We start from the raw sequence: 20301 nt of genomic DNA, 5'->3' as shown, positions 1-20301 counted from the left end.
GTATTTTTTCATTCATTCATCGTCTAATCCAGTGTTGCCCCATGAGAAGCGTAGAAGCCGAGGCTAGGCAAGTTGGTCCTGACATTTAAGATGACAGTGATCAGCCTCACTCATCCCTGTGTGGCATTACGCAAGCAATCAACCTCAACCACCCCTTGGATATAAACCTGCACTGACTCAATCTGACTGGAGCAACTTAATTATCCATTAAACCATCAGGCGCCACATTTGGTTAAATGGTTAACATCCAGTGTAGTAAATGGTTTCCTGGTGTACAGGAAACCATTTAGCTTGTCACTCAGTGTTGAGTCACCCGTAAACTGAAAGAAGAGGAAAGAATGAAGGAAAGAAAGACAGAAGAGGGAGGAAGGAAGGAAAGAAGGAAAGAAGAGAGGAAAGGGCAGGCACCCAAGAGAAGCACTACATCGAGTGAGTCATTATTTTAATCTTATTGCATTTACTCTAACTAGGACTAAAACTGCCATCTAATCATGAATAATGAGCTGTAATAACAGATAAACACTAGAAAATTATGCTAGTCAAAATGAAGTGCTATGGAAAGAATGCAGTGCCATACTGTAATATTTTCCTGTTCTTTCACTGAGGTACATCAAATAGGCTGCAAAAAATATGAAAAAGAGGACCAACTTGATGTGAAAAGAGTACAGACATATGCATCCAGCTTAAGGAGAGATTCCCAACTGTAAAGGGGTTGATGATGGCATTACCAAATTCCTCCCCCTTTGAAACATCTCTTGCAAACTGAAAAAAAGGATGTGATGATGGCAAAAATAAGGTAAACAGTACAGTACCATGGAGAAGTGGTTTAGCCAGCAAGTCCTAAGGCATAACGTACCTGTGCGATCCATCAGACACAAGGACATTGTAGAAAGGCTGCATGGTCTTGAACTGAAGGTTGTGTACACCCATACGACGCACCCAGTCATCTGGCATCTTACAATCCTGAAAGCAAAGTTATTTATTATCAATCTATCTTTTGCCAGACTCCTTGATCCTAGATAGGGTGACCACAAATGAACTGCCTCCATGTCATTTACAATAAAGTACTGGAAGGAAGGTTATTTACTATCTACCTAAGGGTCACCTTATCTATCCTCAGCCAGACACTTCAATCCTGGAAAGGGTGACCAAAAATGAAGTACCTTTATGCCACTCTGTCCTCTGCCATCACTCTGCCCTCTCTTCAACTCACCCTCCTCATTCATATATTCCTCCACCTCATTCTGTTCTTCCCCACCCCCCCTCTTCACCTACATTGTTTTGTTTCATTCTGAAGGGCTCCAACATGCCTGCATGCATTGGCCTGTGTCACCTAATGGTGGCTCTTCATGCTGCTCAATCTCGGGCAGCCTCCCTATTCAGTCCCTTATTCCTTATCTCTGAGGTCATTCTGTAGGGAACAGGCTGCAGCACCAGCCGATCAGGGTGGTGCTGCAGCCTATTCCCTACAGACTGACCCGGTCATGGTGAGCTGTGTTTCCGCATGGCCACTTGACGTCTAACAGACCACAAGCCACAAGTAAATCTATGGTAAAAGCACCCATCTGCCTGTTGACAGAAGGGGGAGAATCCTGCCCACAGCCTTGCTTCTCCCCCTCTCCCGTCCCTCCTCCATACCCTCCCGGCACCCCCTTCACTCCCTCTGTCCCTACCCTCCTCCGTGATGATAACATTGACTCGTGAGTTTTCAAAGTTTTTTGCAATTTATTTGACTACTATTGGTCATATTGACATCCTTCAAAATCCATGAGAAAGCTCATGAAATTCTGCATCTATAAAAGACATATGCCTAACTTCTGGAAGAGGCTGGGAAAATTTTGCACTAGGATGGTGGGAAGTTATATGAAGGTAAGTTTTACTCTTGAACACTTTATTCTTGTTATATTTCTGTACTTTTACTTGTCAGTTTTATGTGTTTTTACTAGCTTATCTTATAGTATAAACACTAGTGAAGATGATGGTAAACATTTATATCAATATAACCAATTTCCGGCGACACATTTGGCCATGGAATTTTTTTTGAGCCCGGGGAGCAATCACTCGTCACAGACAACATCAAACCGTCGTCACACACACACACACACAAAGACCAGAGAACCCACCTTATCCCAGCCAAAGATCACACATGTATAGTGGTATCGCCTGTGCTTCATAATCAGCCCCGTTGTGTACTTCACCTCCGGGCCCCTCGCCACATTTGGGGTAATTGGGGGTGCATTCCTCTCCTGTGTCTGCTCAAGGAGGACCTGTCGTGAGTCCTCAAGCATCTCCTCCAGGATTACCGAGTGTTCCTCTGCTAGTAGAGCCTCACAGCCAGCTACTATGCGGTCATAGTGGATCTTTAATGTGTAGTAGATCCTGTATGGAAAGTTGGGTGATTGGCGAAGAATAAGAGTTACCACCAACATTAATCTATCTATCTATCTATTGCCAGACGCCTCAATCCCGTTCGGGGTGGCCACAAAGAAATCACCTCCACATCGCCATGTCCCCCACCATTTCACTGCCCTGCTCCCAACTCACACCCCCTCTCTCATATACTGTACCTCTCCATCCCATCCCTCCATCTCATCCTCGGCCTCCCCCTCCGTCTCCCTCCCTCCACCTCACTCACATACACTCTCTTCGTCAGTCTCTCACCCTCCATCCTCTCCACATGGTCAAACCACCTCAGTGTATTCCTCCTAACACTTCCTATCACATCCACATCCACACCACAACGCTCCTTTATATCTTCATTTGTCAGCCTGTCTTTCCATGTGACTCCACAGGCTCCTCTTAAATAACTAATTTCCACTGCTCTCAATCTTGACTTGTGTCCTTCCAACAACGTCCAAGCTTCACTTCCATACGTTAGAGTTGGTATCACAATACTGTCATGTAGTAACTTTTTCACTTCCCTGCTTACTTCCCTGCTTCTTATCACTGCTTTCAAGGAACCAGCAACCTTTCTTCCCTGCTGTACCCTTTCAAGCACTTCACCCTCCAAACCTCCATCCTTACTCATCACACTACCCAAGTACTTAAATGTACTCACATTTTCCAATTCCTCACCATCCAACCTCACTGTACATTCACTGACTTCACCTCTCTCAAAGACCATCACTTTACTCTTCCCTACATTCACCTTTAGATTCCGTTTCTTCCACACTCTCTCAAACTCATCCACCAAGCCTTGCAGTTCCCCTTCGTCTTCACTCAACAACACAGTATCATCTGCAAACAACAGTACAGGGAGTTTCCAAACAATACCCTCTCTCACCAGGGCCACTCCAACATCCACTACCCTACCTTGTACCTCTTTTATTACCCCATCCATGTACAGATTGAACAACCATGGAGACATGACACATCCCTGTTTCAACCCAACCTTCAAAAGAAAAATTCACTCTGTTCACCATCCACATGCACTGCAGTCTTAGCACCATCATACATACTCTTCACAGCATTCAACAACTTCCCATCTACTCCATATATTCTTAACACTTTCCACAATCCTTGTCTATCCACCCTGTCATATGCTGTCTCCAAATCCATGAAAGCCACATACAACTTCTTTCCCTTCTCTAGAAACTTTTCCCACTAAAGATCTAAGAATGAATATCTGATCTACACAACCTCTTCCCTTCCTAAAGCCTCCCTGTTCTTCTCCAACAAATTCCTCTGTTATTCCCCTACCTCTGTCAATAAGTATCCTACCATACACTTTTCCTATTATACTGAGAAGACAAATGCCCCTATGATTACCACACACTTCTTTTTCCCCATTTCCTTTGTACAAGGGAATAATTATACCTGACTTCCAATCCTCCAGAACTCTACCTTCCTCCCAGGCCAATCTGCACATCTTCCACATCCATTCTACTACTATCTCTCCCCCATGCTTCAACATTTCACCACACACTCCATCAATTCCTGGTGCTTTCCCAAATTTAACTTTCTTCATTGCTTCCACAACTTCTATCCTACTGATTTCTTCCTGTCTTCTCACCTCCCTCCTTCTCCCAGCCATTCCCCAACCACTTATACTCGCAACACTTCCATCCTCTATGTTCAACAATTCCTTAAAGTGTTCTCTCCATCTGCTCACTTTTTCTCCCTTCTCCACTAGTAATCTACCATTTTTATCTTCCACTCTCCTGCTAACTTCACTTCCACCCTGTCTTACTCTCTTCACCTCTTTCCAGAACATTAATAAATCATATATATATATATATATATATATATATATATATATATATATATATATATATACACATCTATCCATCATCCAATCCTACATTGCCCCATGGGGAGCGTAGGAGCCCGGGGCTAGGCAGTTGGTCCCGACGTTTAAGATGAGAGTGACCAGCCTCACTCATCCCTGAGTGGTATTACATGAGCAATCAACCCCAACCATCCCTTGGATATAAACCTTCACCGGCTTAATCCGATTGGAGCGCAATAATTACCCACTAAAACCACCAGGTGCCAAAATCTGGTTATATGGTTATCACCCAACGTAGTAAATGCTTTCCTGGTGTACAGAAACCATTTGGCTTGTCTCTCAGTGTACAGTCACCCACAGGCTGAAGGAAGAGGAAAGAATGATGGAAAGAAAGACAGAAGAGGAAGTGTAAAGTCACCCGTAGGCAGAAGGACAAGGAAAGAATGAAGGAAAGAAAGACAGAAGAGAATGGAAGGAAAGAAGGATGGAGAGGAAAGGGCAGACACCCGAGAGCAGCACTACATCGAATGAGTGGATGGTGAGCGACCCCACCTACCTATATATATATATATATATATATAAATATATATAATATATATATATATAGTATCATCATCATCATCATCATCAGCCGTTTGAGTAACCACTGCAGGACTGGCCTATCCCGACCGAAATCGGGACGATACAGCCAATGTATCTATACCAAGTGGCTTAGGCTGTCTGGTAGAGACTGTATGTAGGGTGAGAAGTGCTTGTAAGTGTGATTGTAGTGTTGTAGTGGCTTTGGATGTGTGTGTATTTTGTGAACCAAGTGTAATCGGCCTGCGCAAGCCGACTGGGTGCAAGCATACTTAATAGAATGCGACACTGGTTCAACCACAGCACCCCTTGTGTCCGCCAGTGCAGTATGTGGCTGGGTGAACACTCCCAAAGGTTTATTACTCTGGTGGGGCGCGAACCCTGGCTCACCAGTGTACAAAATGCACACTCTACCACTGTACCGCAGAGGCTCCATATATATAGTGTATATATATAGTGTGTATATATATATATATATATATATATGGAGCCTCTGTGGTACAGTGGAAGAGTGTGCGTTTCGTTCATGGGTAGACCAGGGTTCGCGCCCCGTCAGGGTAATAAACTTTGGGAGTGTTCACCCGGCCACCTACTGCATTGGCGGACACAAGGGGTGCTGTGGTTGAACCAGTGTCGCTTACTGTAAAGTATGCTTGCACCCAGCCAGCTTGCGCGGGCCGATTACACTTGGTTCACAAACTACACACACATACAAAGCCACTCCAGCACTACAGTTACACTTACAAGCACTTCTCACCCTACATACAATCTCTACCAGACAGCCTAAGCCACTTGGAAGAGATACAATGGCTGTATCGTCCCGACTTCGGTCGAGATAGGCCGGTCCTGCAGTGGATACTCAAACGGCTGCTGCTGCTGATGATATATACAGGTAACTCGCACGGAACACGAGGGTTTCGTTCCTACCGTGCCGTGTTAGGTGCGAAATCGCGTATATTTAAACTATTCCGTATTTTGCTCCCTAGACCCCCCAAATGCGTTGTTTTGCTGTTATCTGTCACTAGAAAGCACTTTAAGTGGTTAGAAGGTTTATTTAATGTTATAACTCACAAATACAGTACTCCTGAGCAAAACTTCAACACACAAATACTGTACGTAAACACAAGGAAACATTCCGACGCCGATCATAGGTAATAAATTAGGTTAACTGGTACCAGTGCTTTAACTTACAAGTACATACCAGAACAGTACATATTTAACTTAGAAATGCAGTACTGTGATATCGAATGATTTCAGTACATAATCTGTTAGGAATGGCTGGAAAAAAAACATGTTATGAATACATTTTCACCTTTTTGATATATGTTTATGGTAGTTTCGAGTTATTTTTTACGTTATCGTTGTGCCCATGCTTGGAAAAGGGAGCGAAAGAGTTGAATTTTCGGTCCTAAATGAGAAAACTGCACGTCCTCCAAGGCTAGACTGCCACGGGAGAATAAAGTGGAGGGTCAGTCCGATTAGCAATAAGGAAGTTGTGTCACAACTTCCAGCTCCCACACCACGAGAATGGCTAAAAATAGAATCGTAATGCAGTTTCAGAACTAACAATAAGTCTAATTATTACGAATACAGATACAAAGCAGAAATAAATACGTTTACAGACAGGGAAAACGTATTTCTTCCGTCATAACATGTTCATCTTTCTCAATCATTTTTCGTTCATCTTTATCATTTTACCTTGTTATTTTCGCAATATATATTGCTGTCTCGTAAACAGGGTGGTTGTTTGTGTTTTGCAAGGGAGGAAAAAGGTTGTATTTTCTGTCTGGGTCGAGATAATGGGTGTAACTATGTGTGGTTAGGCATGGCCACGAGCGAAAAAATCGTACATCCACTCATCACGATAGCCGGTGGTGAACTGACAGTTACGTGACAGATGATACATGAGACGGTGAAGTCAAGGTCATGTCCCAGATTTTCGTTCACTTCCCGAAAGTTTTCACAGTTTTCTACAAGTTGCAAACCATTACAGCAAACCTGAGCAAATAGGTAAAGATACCAAGACAAAAATGTATTTTTCTCTTATTATAAGTCTTTAACGAACAAACAAAAAAGGCAATATTCCGACGCCGATCATGGGTAATCATATAAATCAGGTTAACTGGTTACAAGGCTTTATTTAATGCTTTAATTGCTTAAAAGTACATACCAGAACAGTAAATATTTAACTTACAAATACAGTACTGTAGAAAAGCAGTACAGTAAGAGTTTAACGAACAAACAAAAAAGGCAATATTCCGACGCCGATCATGGGTAATCATATAATTCGGGTTATCTGGTTACAAGGCTTTATTTAATGATTTAACTTTATTTAAGTGCTTACAAGTACAGTACATACGAGAACAGTAAATATTTAACTTACAAATACTGAACAGCACTGTGGAAAAAAACGAACAAATAAAAAAGGCAATATTCTGACGCCTATCAGGTAAACTGGTTATAAGACTTTATTTCTTGCTTTAACGTTATTTAATAGTACTTTAAGTTGCACATAAACTTACCAGAACAGTACAGTACTGTAAATATTTAACTTACAAATACTGTGCTACTGTATTCGGGAATGTCTCCCTCACTGAATAATTCCCGCCTAGATCATCACGTAATCAAAACAAGCGGTGACGCTCGAGGATTTGATCTTTCAAAGGCCTCTCCTGCGTTAATTTGTAGTTTTCATAATGGTTTTTTAATCTTACGTTGTCTTATATGTATCCCAGCCCTTACCGTGTATAATTGCGAGCGCGTTCCGTGAGATCGTGTTCCGTGCGAGTTACCTGTATATATATATATATATATATATATATATGCACACACACACACGGGATATGCCAGGACTTGATGCACTAACTTCAGGAGGTGATTCATGGGCTAGTTTTGAGTATAAAATGCTATATCAACATGGGTCCAATTCTCAACCATAACAAAACTACAATTATTGATAACCTTATGAGCAAAAACCGTTCCTTTCCCCTCATAATTTACACATCACATCATCAGTAACTGTACCTCTGTAATAGATGTGAACTGGATTGATGAACATTTATCATTTTTTGCTGAAAATGAATCCCAGAATCACCTCATGAAGTTAGTACAAGAGTCCTGGGACATCTTGCATTAAAAAAAAAAAAAAAAAAAAAAAAAAAAAAGGGGGGGGAGTTATAAAGTCTGGTATGCCCAGTGTCTCATATTCATGCACAGTACTATGTGGTCACTGTGGACCTTCATCTTACAGGGCAAAATGGGTGGTTAGGGAGGAGTTACAGTTATCACATGCTTTATTCTAAATTTATCTTCCATTTACCACACTGGGCCTAGTGGTGTCTTTGCATTTTACTCATGCTAGCTCCTAATGGCTTTCTTCAACTTAGGATATGCTTTTCAAACTGAATAGGTTAAACACAGCCTTAACCCCTGACTCTGGGTGATGATGTCCTTTTTAGTTTACTCTTGTTGCTACTAGATGATTCTAATGAAGGGCATATGTTAGGAAAGGAGTTTAAGCATTTGCGATTCATATTTTAGGCATAAAGATGTGTATAAATGTACATTGTACAGAGGGAATGCTGACAGTGCTGAAAGGAGCCATTGAATAGTGCTTTTTGAGAGAATGATGCTTGGGAGGACAGCTGATATGAGGGTGGTAAGGGGAGTGAGATGGATAAAGAGAGAGAGAGAGAGGAGCAATCAGGATGAAAAACTGAAAGTGAAGAAGCTTAGAGAAAAAGAGGTGACACATGAATGCCAGGCTTAAGTAGTGGTTGAACTGGGGTCAAAGAATTGTGAGGAAATGGATCTGGACAACTTGTGGAATAAAGGAAATGTTTAGTTAGGGGAAGAAAAAAAAAATGGTGTCTGGCGTCACAAGGTTAGCAAATAATAAGAAAGTCATAATGTGGTAAGATGATAAGAGTGAAAGTGCAATTACACTAACCTCAACAAAAGTTCCTGGACAGTGCGGTCATTAGGTGTCAGCAGACTCATAAGCTCAGTGGCAGGACAGAACAGCTCCAGGTGATCTGAGATGTGTGCCTGCATCTGAGCTACATTCATGATATTGCGAATCATGCGCTGAAACACTTGTGACGGAGGACAAGGGGTCAGGAATGGAGAACTCTCAATACCTTCTTCCAGTGGCAGTTCAGCAAGCAGCTCCTTCACACTCAGGCGTCGGCCCTTGTTGAATGCATCTATGTATTCGTACTCTTCAGTTCTGTAAGAAACCGACAAATACAGATGGTATACTCAAAGATACTTGTAATTCGGCATTACAGGTCCTATGAGGGTGGTAGGTGGTGGTGACGATCATCCACTCACCTAATGTAGCACTGCCAATTTCTTTTGTCCCCTTTCTCATTCTGTCTCTGTGTCTGCCCGTCTTTCTTCTACTTCTCCCTTTCCTTCCTGTCACTTTTTGTTTCTCTTCTTTCCACTTCAGGTGGCTCTATACTGAGCAGCAAGCCTAATGGATTTTTGCAACTCAGGAAACCATTTACAATGCTTTTTGGCTGTGCTCATCATCCACTCATTTGATGTAGTGCTGCTTTGGGTGTCTGCCCTTTCCTCTCTTCCTCCCTTCCTCTTCTGTCTTTCTTTCCTTCATTTTTTCCTCTTCCTTCTGCCTACAGTGACTTTAAACTCCCTCTTCTGTCTTTCCATCATTCTTTCCTCTTCCTTCTGCCTAAGGGTGACTCAACACTGACATGCCAAATAGTTTCCTGTACACCAGGAAACCATTTACTACACTGGGTGTTAACCATAAAACCAAATTATGGCACCTGGTGATTTGGTGGGTAATTTAGGTGCTCCAATTGGATTGAGCCTGTGTAGGTTTATATCCATGAGGTGATTGGGGTTTATTGCTCATGTAATGCCACTCAGGGATGAGTGAGGCTGGCTGCTCTCAACTTAAATGTCAAGAGCAACTTGCTTAGCCCCAGGATCCTACGCTCCTCATGGGGCAACACAGGATTAAATTATGTATGAATGTATGTATAAGTAATCCCTCAATCGTCCAGACGCGCTGTATCCGGACATTAAGCCTTGCCTCAATTAGGTCCGTATCGGGATTTATTTGTCCGTGCCAGGACATAAAACTTCCGGGATTGATGGCCTGCCAGCCTAGAATGCCAAAAAAGTTCATCGAGTGGCTCACCGGCCTCTCTGTCCATTCGTGGGTAACAGAATGTAACCCACAAGCTGAGCTAAAATGGCTGTTTGGGTCCCTATCGAATGTTGAAAGTCCTCCAACCGGCCGGATCAATAGGAACATACCTGCCTCACACAAGTAACATAGAGCCTAACCCATCAGCATAGCAAAAGCACCCATCTGCTTCCTCACCAAACTGTGAAAGTCCCCTGGCATCCCTCACTTCTCCCCCCCCCATCCCTCCTCCTTCCCTTCCCATGCCCACTGCTGCCCGGCTTATCTCCCTGCCCGTCCCTCAGTCCTTCCCCACCCGTGCGTCGCCCACCATCCCTGCATCGCCACCAGTGAATCGTTAAGTTGTTTGTTGTTTATTTGAATACTATTGGTTGCATCAAAATTCTGAAAACACCACAAGAAAGCTCATGATATTCCGCATCTAGACATTTGCTTAACTCTTACATGGTGTGGGCAAAACTTTGCACTAGAATACAGTATATGGAAGTTGACTGGATGATGGATGGATGGATGGATGGATGGATGGATTTTTTATTCTCCAGCAAGTTTATTTTCACTGTACTTCTGGACTTAAACTCATCAGTTTTGTGTGTTTTCAACAGCTTATCTTACAGTATAAACACCAAAAAAGATGAAGGTATACTTATACCAATATAACCAATTTCCAGGGGGCAAACTAAAATTGAAATAAATGTTTTTCTTTGTGCCATGGAATCAGCCATCACTCTTGGTGTCTCAAAAACTTTTTGAATTCCCAATAGGGTTAAAAATACTGCAACCGTCATCTTCACTGAATGTTTTGTGGACATTTGTTGTTTATGCACTGCTTTCTTAGTGTTTTGCATTACACTGGATATTCCTATGTGTGTTTTGATGTCTAAATACTGTACAGCAGAAAGACCAGTGAACTGAGGGGTACTGTGCATTACATGAAGGATATTTGTGGATTTTTGTTGTTTATGCATTGTTTTCTTAGTCTAGCACTACACTGGATATTCTCATGAGTGTTATGATGTATAAATGCTGCTGAAAGACTGGAGAACACTGCCAAAATTAGGAGGGATACTGGTAATTTTTATGTTGTTTATGCATTGTTTTCTTAGTTTAGGATTATACTGGATACTCCAATGTGTGTTTTAATGTCAAAAAAGAGCCAAAAGACAGCAAAACACTGCCAAAATGAGTAGTAATATAAGAATACGGGTATATATACTAGGAGTAATGAATGTGAAAGTTTCACTCTAGCATGAATGAATACAATGAGTTATGAAAGTGAAAGTGACAGATTCGCTCTCAACGCAGTAAACAAGATGAGAAAGTGAATGCTACGTATTTTACTGAAAGAGAAATTGAATGCCTACAGTGACAATAAACTACCATTACTGAAGGAAACTTATGGATAAAGACTGCAGATATATAAAAGTGTTATATAGAAATAGAAATATAAACTGTGAGTGTTTTTATGAATAATAAATGACAAAATACCAGCGGTGAACGAGCGCAAGTGGGAAACTGGTATGCGCTCATAATTTTCATTGCTTTCACAGTGTTTTTTTTTTGGAGTATGGATTCCAAGCTATTTGAAAATCACAGAATAGTGTTTCTAGTGATAAGATCAGGCTATGGTAATCATATTACGGGTTGTTGGGAAGTGTAAAGTGGAGACTTTGTTACCCAACTTCAGAGGTCTCCACAAGTCCTACGGTACTTGATGAAGGCTCAACAAACATCCCAGGAGAAAGCTGAAGGTATGTGCCATAAGCATATGTAATTGTGATATTCTAAGACTAATAACTGATTTTTGGCAAATATTTTTACAAAGTCTGTCGGAGCGCATTATCCCCACGGGACACTCAAGGAGCGCCAAAACAACCCCGCGGTTTAGGGGTTAAGTGAACGATCGACATACTTTGGAATTATAAGAATAATCTTCATATTGTCTACAGTATATAAAGGTTTCAGGACAATTCGCCACCACAACAATAACAAGACTATTCGCTGTCAGGACGATTCCCCGTCGATTATTTACACATTAGTTTATTTAGCAAGTATGCTAGTTTTTTATACTTGTACCTCTTCAAAGTCATTTTAAAATATACCCAGCATGTTGTAATACCAATGGAAATTAATGAAGACAGCTGTGGGTGATGCTAGAATATAATTCAAAGTCTACAGCGAGGTAGATACAAGTGAATTATTGTTTAAAAGTGCAACTTACAAACGATATCCAAAGCCTACGCTATTGAATGAACATAGACTTTGATAGATCCCCCTGAAAATTAGTTATTAATGTACCAATTAATCAATAATAAGTATATTTATAGAATGACGGGGAATTGTCCTGACGGGGAATCATCCATATTTTGACAGCAAACCGACCCCACGGCGAACTATCTCGGAACCACATCAACAACCCTACTTGCATCAGTAAAAGTAAGTACTACTGTATAATGTAGTTTTCATGTTTTTTTCCTCTTTATTCATTATTAATGTGTTACTTTAAATGTTTAAACATAAGGATATTTCATGTATGTGAGTGCTAAGGTGTGTGCAGGTGAGAGTTTAGGCAGGTCTGGGAACATATCCCCACTGACACCATGTTATAATAGGCTCGCTATACGATGGGGTTTTCAGGAATGGAACCCCATTGTATAACCAGGGGTTACTGTAACGCATTTCCACTGCTCTCACTCTTGACTTCTGTCCCTCCAACAAGGTCTTACTGAAAATCTTACTGAAAAATATATACATATACAGTAAAACCTCGATACAGCAGACTTCATTAGACCGGAATTCACTTTTATCAGACTCGAGGAGCTACCGGACTAAATTCTTATACATCGGATATTGTCCGATAAAGCCAAAAGCAGTCCAGACTGCCTGACCACTTCAGCTCTGTTCACCACAATAAGGTGAATAAAAGAGATGTTTATCAGTGTACAGTACAGTATTATTATATACATTATACCATTTGATTAATGTATAGTACCGTAATGGTAGTGAAAACAGTTTAAAAACCCTTGGTGAAATCTGGACTAATGTCTGATATATCGGAAAAAGTCTGGATTAGCACGGGGAAGTCCGGATGTCGCTATTATCGTAATGGCTTGAAACCCAATTAGTCCGTTGTAATGAGGTCTTACTGTGTGTGTGTATATATATATATATATATATATATATATATATAAATATATATATATATCTATCTATCTATCTATATATATATATATATATTTATCTATCTATCTATATATATATATATATATATATATATCTATCTATCTATCTATATATCTATCTATATATATATATATATATATATATATATATATATATATGTATATGTATGTATAATACTCTGTATACTGTATCTCCTACCCTTCCATACCTTGGCACTTTCCAACCCACAAGGAAATATACTGGATAGTGATGGTCTTATACCCAAGCTCCCTTACCCTGGCACCTTCCAACCCAGGAGGAAATGTGATGGGTAGCTGACGGGCTGGAGCAGCATGCCGAGGCGGTGACAGACAGCAAAGTAGACAATACTGAGGGTGATGGGGATCCCGCGCTTTGACTCCAGCACTTCATTTATCAGGGAGTTCTTCAGGTTGTAGTAGTCTTCATTGTTACCCACCAGCTTGTTCTGCCAAGGGAGATTATACAGTACTACATTTGTTCTAACATAACAATGATTCTAAACTCCTTTCAGCTCAGCTGAATACCAAGTGTGGTCAGACTGGAAGGTTCATTTGACTAGTAACCAAGGATCATGTGAATATCAGAGGAAAACAATTCATCACTTCAGTGTAAGATCCATCTCACCTTTGCAATTTTATGGAGCATCAGCCCCTTACACAAAGAAATAAAAAACAACCATCTGACACTACACAGACTGTCTCAATAGCACCCTTCCCTTTTATGTCTGTTCACTATGTGATAAATTGCTAGAATGATAAGCTAAAAGTTATTCCCAATTTTGCTATAATGATGGCAAAATGATGGTGAATTCACTAAAATGATGCACTTCAGTCAGCTGTTTGAACCAAGATACTAGCTGCCCAGTGTTAAATTTGCTGTAACTATCTGCCTTTCATTCCATTTTATGGATGAAAGGCCATTAACACACCAATGCTATTGCCAAATACCAGTGCAAGTGTGTATCAAATAGTGAAGTATGTGATATTAAGTGAAGCAATAACTTGCTTTGTGCGAATACTCAAATTTGTGACTTGGAAATTGAGTCTGACAAGGATGCCACCCCTAATGGAATGCGCGGTGCTACTGAGGACGTTGACGGTAAGCCTAAAAGTACCCTCCCCCCCTTTTTTTTCAAGGTTATGTGGTCATAAACTCCTCTCCCTATCCCCACTGAATTCAAGTTATATCAACCTTGCCATACAATAAATCGCTATACGATGAGCTTTCACTTGACGTAACCTCATCAAACAGCAAGGGGTGACTGTACTACCGAGTACTATCGAGGAAATTCGCGGGCATGCAAAACCATTGGGATTAGAGATCTCTTGGGCTAAGACCATGGCTCAAACATTTGGTGACTTGCTGGAAGAAGCAGTTCAGCCTGTCCAAGCATGTGGTAAGAATGAAGAAGTCTTGAAGAGATTCACTTCCCTAGGCAGTGTGCTCCATACCAATGTTAGGTCAGATGATGAAATTCTCATTGCACTGAGCTGGCCTACAGGGTTATGGATTCAGTCAACTCAGGTATTTGGCATTGTTGTTATTTGTGCAGAGGGACAAAAAAAATCATTCCCTGTCTGACTGTATGGCTGTGAGACATGGACATTAAATAGCGAATGAAGCAGCACGATGACTCCTTTGGTAATAAATGCCTTCACAGGATCATTAGATACCACTGGTATGACCAGCTGCATAACAGCGCGACTATTCCATGAGACTGAATCAAGACCTAATACCCACATAATACAATAGTGCCAACTCCACTGATATAAGTACATGGCACATTTTCCTGAGGGTGATCCCACTTGCAGAGTGATCTCTGAAAGAGTTAACCTGGGTGGAGGAGACCAAGGGAAAGGACATGAAGCTCATGGCTGGAATAGGTTGATTAAGAGGGGGAAGAGTCACTGCCTGGAGGGTTGCACAAGCTGATCCCTGTGGATGGAGTAAGAGGGACAGTGAGGCTATGCGCCCTGTGGTGCTTACCCGTTATGAATGAATGTACTGTGTATGTTCAACTTCATCACCATCCTGATCTCTTTTCCTGCCTAAGAATAGAGTGATGTAGGGTCCAGAGAGCAAGAAAAAGCCTAACAGTGGGAGAGCTAACAAAAGTCTGGCCAAAGTGAATGGGCCACACTCTCATTCACTCCCCGTTCAAGCCCCTGGAATCCTGATATAAAGCCATGTCTAACATACCTGTGAGAACAAAACATGATTGATGCACTTAAAGAGCTGTTTACATCTCTCAGTGGACCACCGTGACTCCTTGAGGGGGGTGGAGGGTGGGATGAATGCCTGTGAGAGCACTGGGTGATCTGGGTGTTGAGTGCTTAGCTTACGGCACACTTCCTCTGCCATGCCATCCATCTTACCCACCAGCTGAAATGCATCATCACCATCATAACATTACTATCATTACCATCATCCTAATCATCATCATCATCATCATTAGCATTACCATCTGAGTCATAATCACCACCACCACCACCAACACTACTGCCACAATTATCGTGATCATGATAATTTTAATACCATCATATCAACCTTCATATCAATTATGTGAAACACAGCTCTTGCCATTGCTATCACCATCATCATCATCACTAACAGGTTAAGAATACTGTATTACATGTGAGTCTATGCACCTTCCTGAGAGTGATGTGGGCATGGGGCTGGAACCATCGTGCCATAAACGCAGCCCCAACCTCCAGTGACTGTTGTATGGGTGGCAGGGCAAGGAACTCGGTCCACTCCTGCCGGCACAATTCCTGATGCACATGACTCATCACCTTCAGGGCGTAGTGCTTCTCGGTCAGGTTCTTATATCTGTGGGAAGGTAAAAAATAGTCATTTCCAACCCCATTTTGCCCACTTTAAGATGTAGGGACCCAAGGCTATACTCTTCTTACTTTACCTTGGCCTAAAAATGCCATCACTTTACCTTGAATGCTGAGATGTAACAAACAATTAACACTAAAATATGAAGCTAGTCACAAAAAGCAGCTACGGGAAGGATGTAGAGTTGTAGCAACGTCTTTCTGTCACTGAAATACTGTACATGAAATAAGCTACAAAAGGACAAACATCTAGGTCAAGTTAGTGAAGCAGTACTATTGCACACCTGAGGGTATAAGACCAGCCTACTTCCCTTGATGATAATACATGGCCGATAAAGTTCCAGCCACTCCTAAGATCGAAGGTTGTCACTCTCACTGAGGCATTCTAACTAATGTACATTACTAGAAGACATGAGTTTAATACTTCTCTCTCTGTCTTACCAAAGTCTGATCCTCAGTGTATGGGAAAGGCAGAATTTTTTCTCTCTTGCCTTCTCCTAGTCTCTGTGTCTGTCTGTCTGTCTGTCTCTCTCTCTCTCCTGGATGTCCCAATGACCCATATCCCTTTAATGCTGATAAAAAATAACCAGTTCCATATTACAGTACCTCCTCTGAAGTAAAATGAAGTGTACAAATTCAAGGTTTAGTACATATAAGAATGAGGAGGTCCAATGAAGTGTACAAATTTGAGGTTTAGTACATATAAGAGTACCATAAATGACCAGACTACTTCCCTTGATGGCATTACGTGATTTAAAAAAAAAAAAAAAAAAAAAAATCAGTCACCACTTAGGGATGGAATCTCAGTCAGACCAGCACTCCAACTAGCATTGTAACCACTAGACCACAAGGGACCATGTAGACTTTCTGGTATCTTATTCATCCCAACTCCCAATTACTCATACTGTTTTGCTAAAAAAAAATCCAAACTGCTCTTCCTGTTATGAATTTTAATTTATAAGCTTATTAAGGGTGAAAAGTGCTCCTGGTAAGTAATAATAAAGCTAATGAAGTACAATAATATTACCATCATCATCATCATTCCAACCTTTTTCCCTCTACAGTAAGAGATGAGGTGTGTTATGATCCAGAAAGCAAGTAAAAACCTCACAGCAGAAGAACAACCAATAGTCAATCTCTCATTCACTCACTACTGAAGGCCTTGAATCCTGACTCCATCTTTAGGCATAATCAGATTTACTCACTTCATATTACATACCAGCTAGAGTCAAACGACTATCACACCAATGTGTAAAAACATGGGGTGGAACCCTTGCTAAAGACTCCTCCACAAAAAATACAGTAATTTTAACTCTCAATATTAAAACAAACATGTGAAGAGGATGGGGGATGATAACTGGGTGAGGAAGGTGAGAAGTGTTAATATTGGGGGTGGGGTTATGAGGGGTAGACCGAGAAAGACATGGGACGAGGTCATTAAGTGTGACCTTAGGGTTAAGGGACTGAACAGGGAGGCTGCAATGGATCGTGCAGCGTGGAGAGCCGCCATTAGGTGACCAAGGCCGACACATGCAAGCATGTTGGAGCCTTTAAAAACGAAAACGAATATTAAACTGTAAACATTGTCATTGTTACTTCCTAAGTCATTTAACACTTACAGTACCACTATGGGTATGCTTCACAGTTCTGCAAGTGCCAATATCAAGACCCAATTCAGTGGTTTAGTAAGTTTGTACTGTATTACAGGAGTCAATTTCTTTTTACTTGAGGGAACTGGGTCATTCTCACAATATAAATACTTAGTTATGGTTTCAAAAAATTTTACAAACCTAACTTATGGTGTAAATATGAGTCTCCTTGGTTACTAGTCAGAGCAACCCTCCAGTCTGACTACACTTGGCCATCAGCTATGCTAAAATGGGTTACAGATCTCTGTCAGGTTAGATCAAATGAGTTATAATTTAATCCATCAAAATCAAATATGAGCAGGCCTATTATCAATTAAGGAAACATTCAGTCTTATGGTCTTTCACCACCTGACAATTTTATTCAGCTCCAAATGGATTTTTTATAGTGGAGAAGTCAGATACGGCCTTCATTTGACTCATGACAAGAAGTCTTCCACAAAATGAATAAAATCATTTGGAAGAAGTGATATTAACCTCCAAATGATACTGAAACTGTCAATACCCAAAGTACAAAGACAACCAACATAGGTGGGCATCCTAAGACTGTTAAAACACAACTTTAGCATTTCCTACTGCCTATGATCTCCAGTCTTTTCAATGCAGTGTGTCCAGGTATCTCAAAATTAATGGATCTCTCTCTCTCTCGCTCTTGACAGAATAATCTTGCAGGCTTCTGGTCTTTGGTTCCTTCATCCTAGCATGACAATGGCAACCTAACCTTAGATGTTACACCTCTAAGGGGCAGTATGACTGGAAAGCCTCCAGGCACCTCTTGGGCACTGACCATGTGCAAGGCCATCATCCTGACAGGGGCAATCAAACCACAAAATAACAAAGTGCCTTCAGGGTTCACTTAGCATCAATCATCAGTCATTTAGCAATAAAGTTCAAAAACAAACCACGAGTGAGCATTCTGGTTCTGCAAGTGTTACTAGTAAAGGTGGCAGCAACTCTGTCACAATGAACAGTGAACACAGACCAAGCAAGAGCGTCTTGTGCCGCTGAGTCAGCTAATATATCAGTCTATCCATCATTAGTACAGTAAAACATCACCCTCACTCAAGGTTAGTAAACAATCAGCATTCTAATTATGGTCAATTTGGTTTCTGCTAAGAGAATTGGCCACTTCCAGAACCTGTACAGTCGTGGTCGCATGAAATGCAATGACCAGTTACTATACGATAGGAACGAGTCTCCTTGATTATTGATAATTTCAACCATCCATTCTGACTACACCTGACCTTCAACTGAGCTGAAAGGCATCAGGGATCTTCATCAGGTAAGAATCACAAACCATGGCATTATTTAGCAAGACATGACAACAAACACCTCTCCCCCACCACTTTGTTACATGTGCGGTGGCCACTAGGAACATGCACTGCCAATTTGGGTGAGGCATATCTGAACAGGCTTAGGATTCTTCGTCAGGTTAGAAGAAATGCCCCGTAGTATTCCAATCAACAGATGCAGTGGTTGTTAGCTCAAAGTTAATTATTATAAAAAAAAAAAAAAAAAAATCCTACCAAGTACTGTTTTTGAATTAACAAGCACAGCAGTAGTTAGCACAAACAAACAAACAAACAAAAAAAAGCATCACAATGATTACAACAGTCCAATCAACAAGCAAAGGAAACAGCACAACACACCGCAACACACAAAAACCACTCCACTACTACCTTGCAGTGTGTGGGGTTTTCATTTGAAGTACTCAGTTGCATGTTATTATCATGACAATAAATGTGCTATAGAAACAACACAATACAGTATAGTATTCCACCCAATGTGCGCTGCAGTACCGTATTAGCACAGTTAGCATCACACGACAGCAAACTCCTCCACTACCTTGCTGGATGTGAGGTGGCCACTGAAAGGACTTGAATCATATTGTTAACAAAAAAAAAAAAAAAAAAAAAAAAAAAGGCCATGGTATTTTGTTCTACGGGTGCTGCAGTAGTTAGAACTGGCAAATCATAGCAACAAACAACTCTAGTCCACCACCACTTTGCTGGATGTGGGGTTTGCCATTTGAGTCACCATACATTATGTTGCCATGAAAACAGAATAAATGCATTATAGAAAAACATATGCTATAAGTATTCCCCAACCAATTGTGTAGCAAGAATTTGTACAGTTTCCAACATGATACAGCCCACAATTCCATTCTTGCCAGATGGAGGGTGGCCATTGGAAGTACTTGGTATTGTGCTGTTATGGTAGTATAACATACAATCAGTGCACACAGCAGTAATTAGCAAAATTAACACCACACAACAGCAAATTCATTCCTCCACCACCTTGCTGGATGTGGGGTGGCTGTTGGAAGTACTGGTCCTTGATACTGTGCTGTTATGGTAATACAAAACACAATCAATGAGCACAACAGTGGTAAGTACAATTAGCACCACACAATCGCATATAAATCCACTCCTCCACCACCTTGCTGGATGTGGGGTGGCTGTGGGAAGCACCCTCTGCCAATTGGGTCGTGGCTGAGTCGAGGATGGCTCCTGTTGGTTCGGTGCATTTGGCGATTGCTGTTGGGGTGGTGCGTTCTGTGCCTGTGCTGGGTCCTGTGGGGGTGGGGGGTTCTGTGGGGGTCGTGGGCGTGGACGCAGTGCAGCCGGT

General features: G+C 41.3%; 1 protein-coding gene across 1 annotated transcript in view; it reads right to left on the bottom strand.

Annotated features, from left to right (window-relative positions):
• The window catches only part of LOC145416096 (F-box only protein 21-like), a 28629-nt gene that overhangs the window by 1311 nt on the left and 7017 nt on the right, over positions 1-20301 (bottom strand). The window contains exons 3-8 of the mRNA XM_080285188.1: positions 15836-16016; positions 15387-15569; positions 13442-13632; positions 8757-9035; positions 2124-2379; positions 857-963 (exon numbers count right to left, since the gene is read on the bottom strand). Coding sequence (XP_080141314.1) covers positions 857-963; positions 2124-2379; positions 8757-9035; positions 13442-13632; positions 15387-15569; positions 15836-16016 — 1197 coding nt within the window. The remainder of the gene's footprint in view (positions 1-856; positions 964-2123; positions 2380-8756; positions 9036-13441; positions 13633-15386; positions 15570-15835; positions 16017-20301) is intronic.

Source organism: Coenobita brevimanus, chromosome 104, assembly GCF_032717465.1.
Source record: "Coenobita brevimanus isolate Jiangsu-jjx chromosome 104, ASM3271746v2, whole genome shotgun sequence".
NCBI classification, from domain to species: Eukaryota; Metazoa; Arthropoda; class Malacostraca; order Decapoda; family Coenobitidae; genus Coenobita; species Coenobita brevimanus.
Note: the sequence above shows the minus strand (reverse complement) of the source record. Positions and strands in the feature narration are given on the sequence as shown.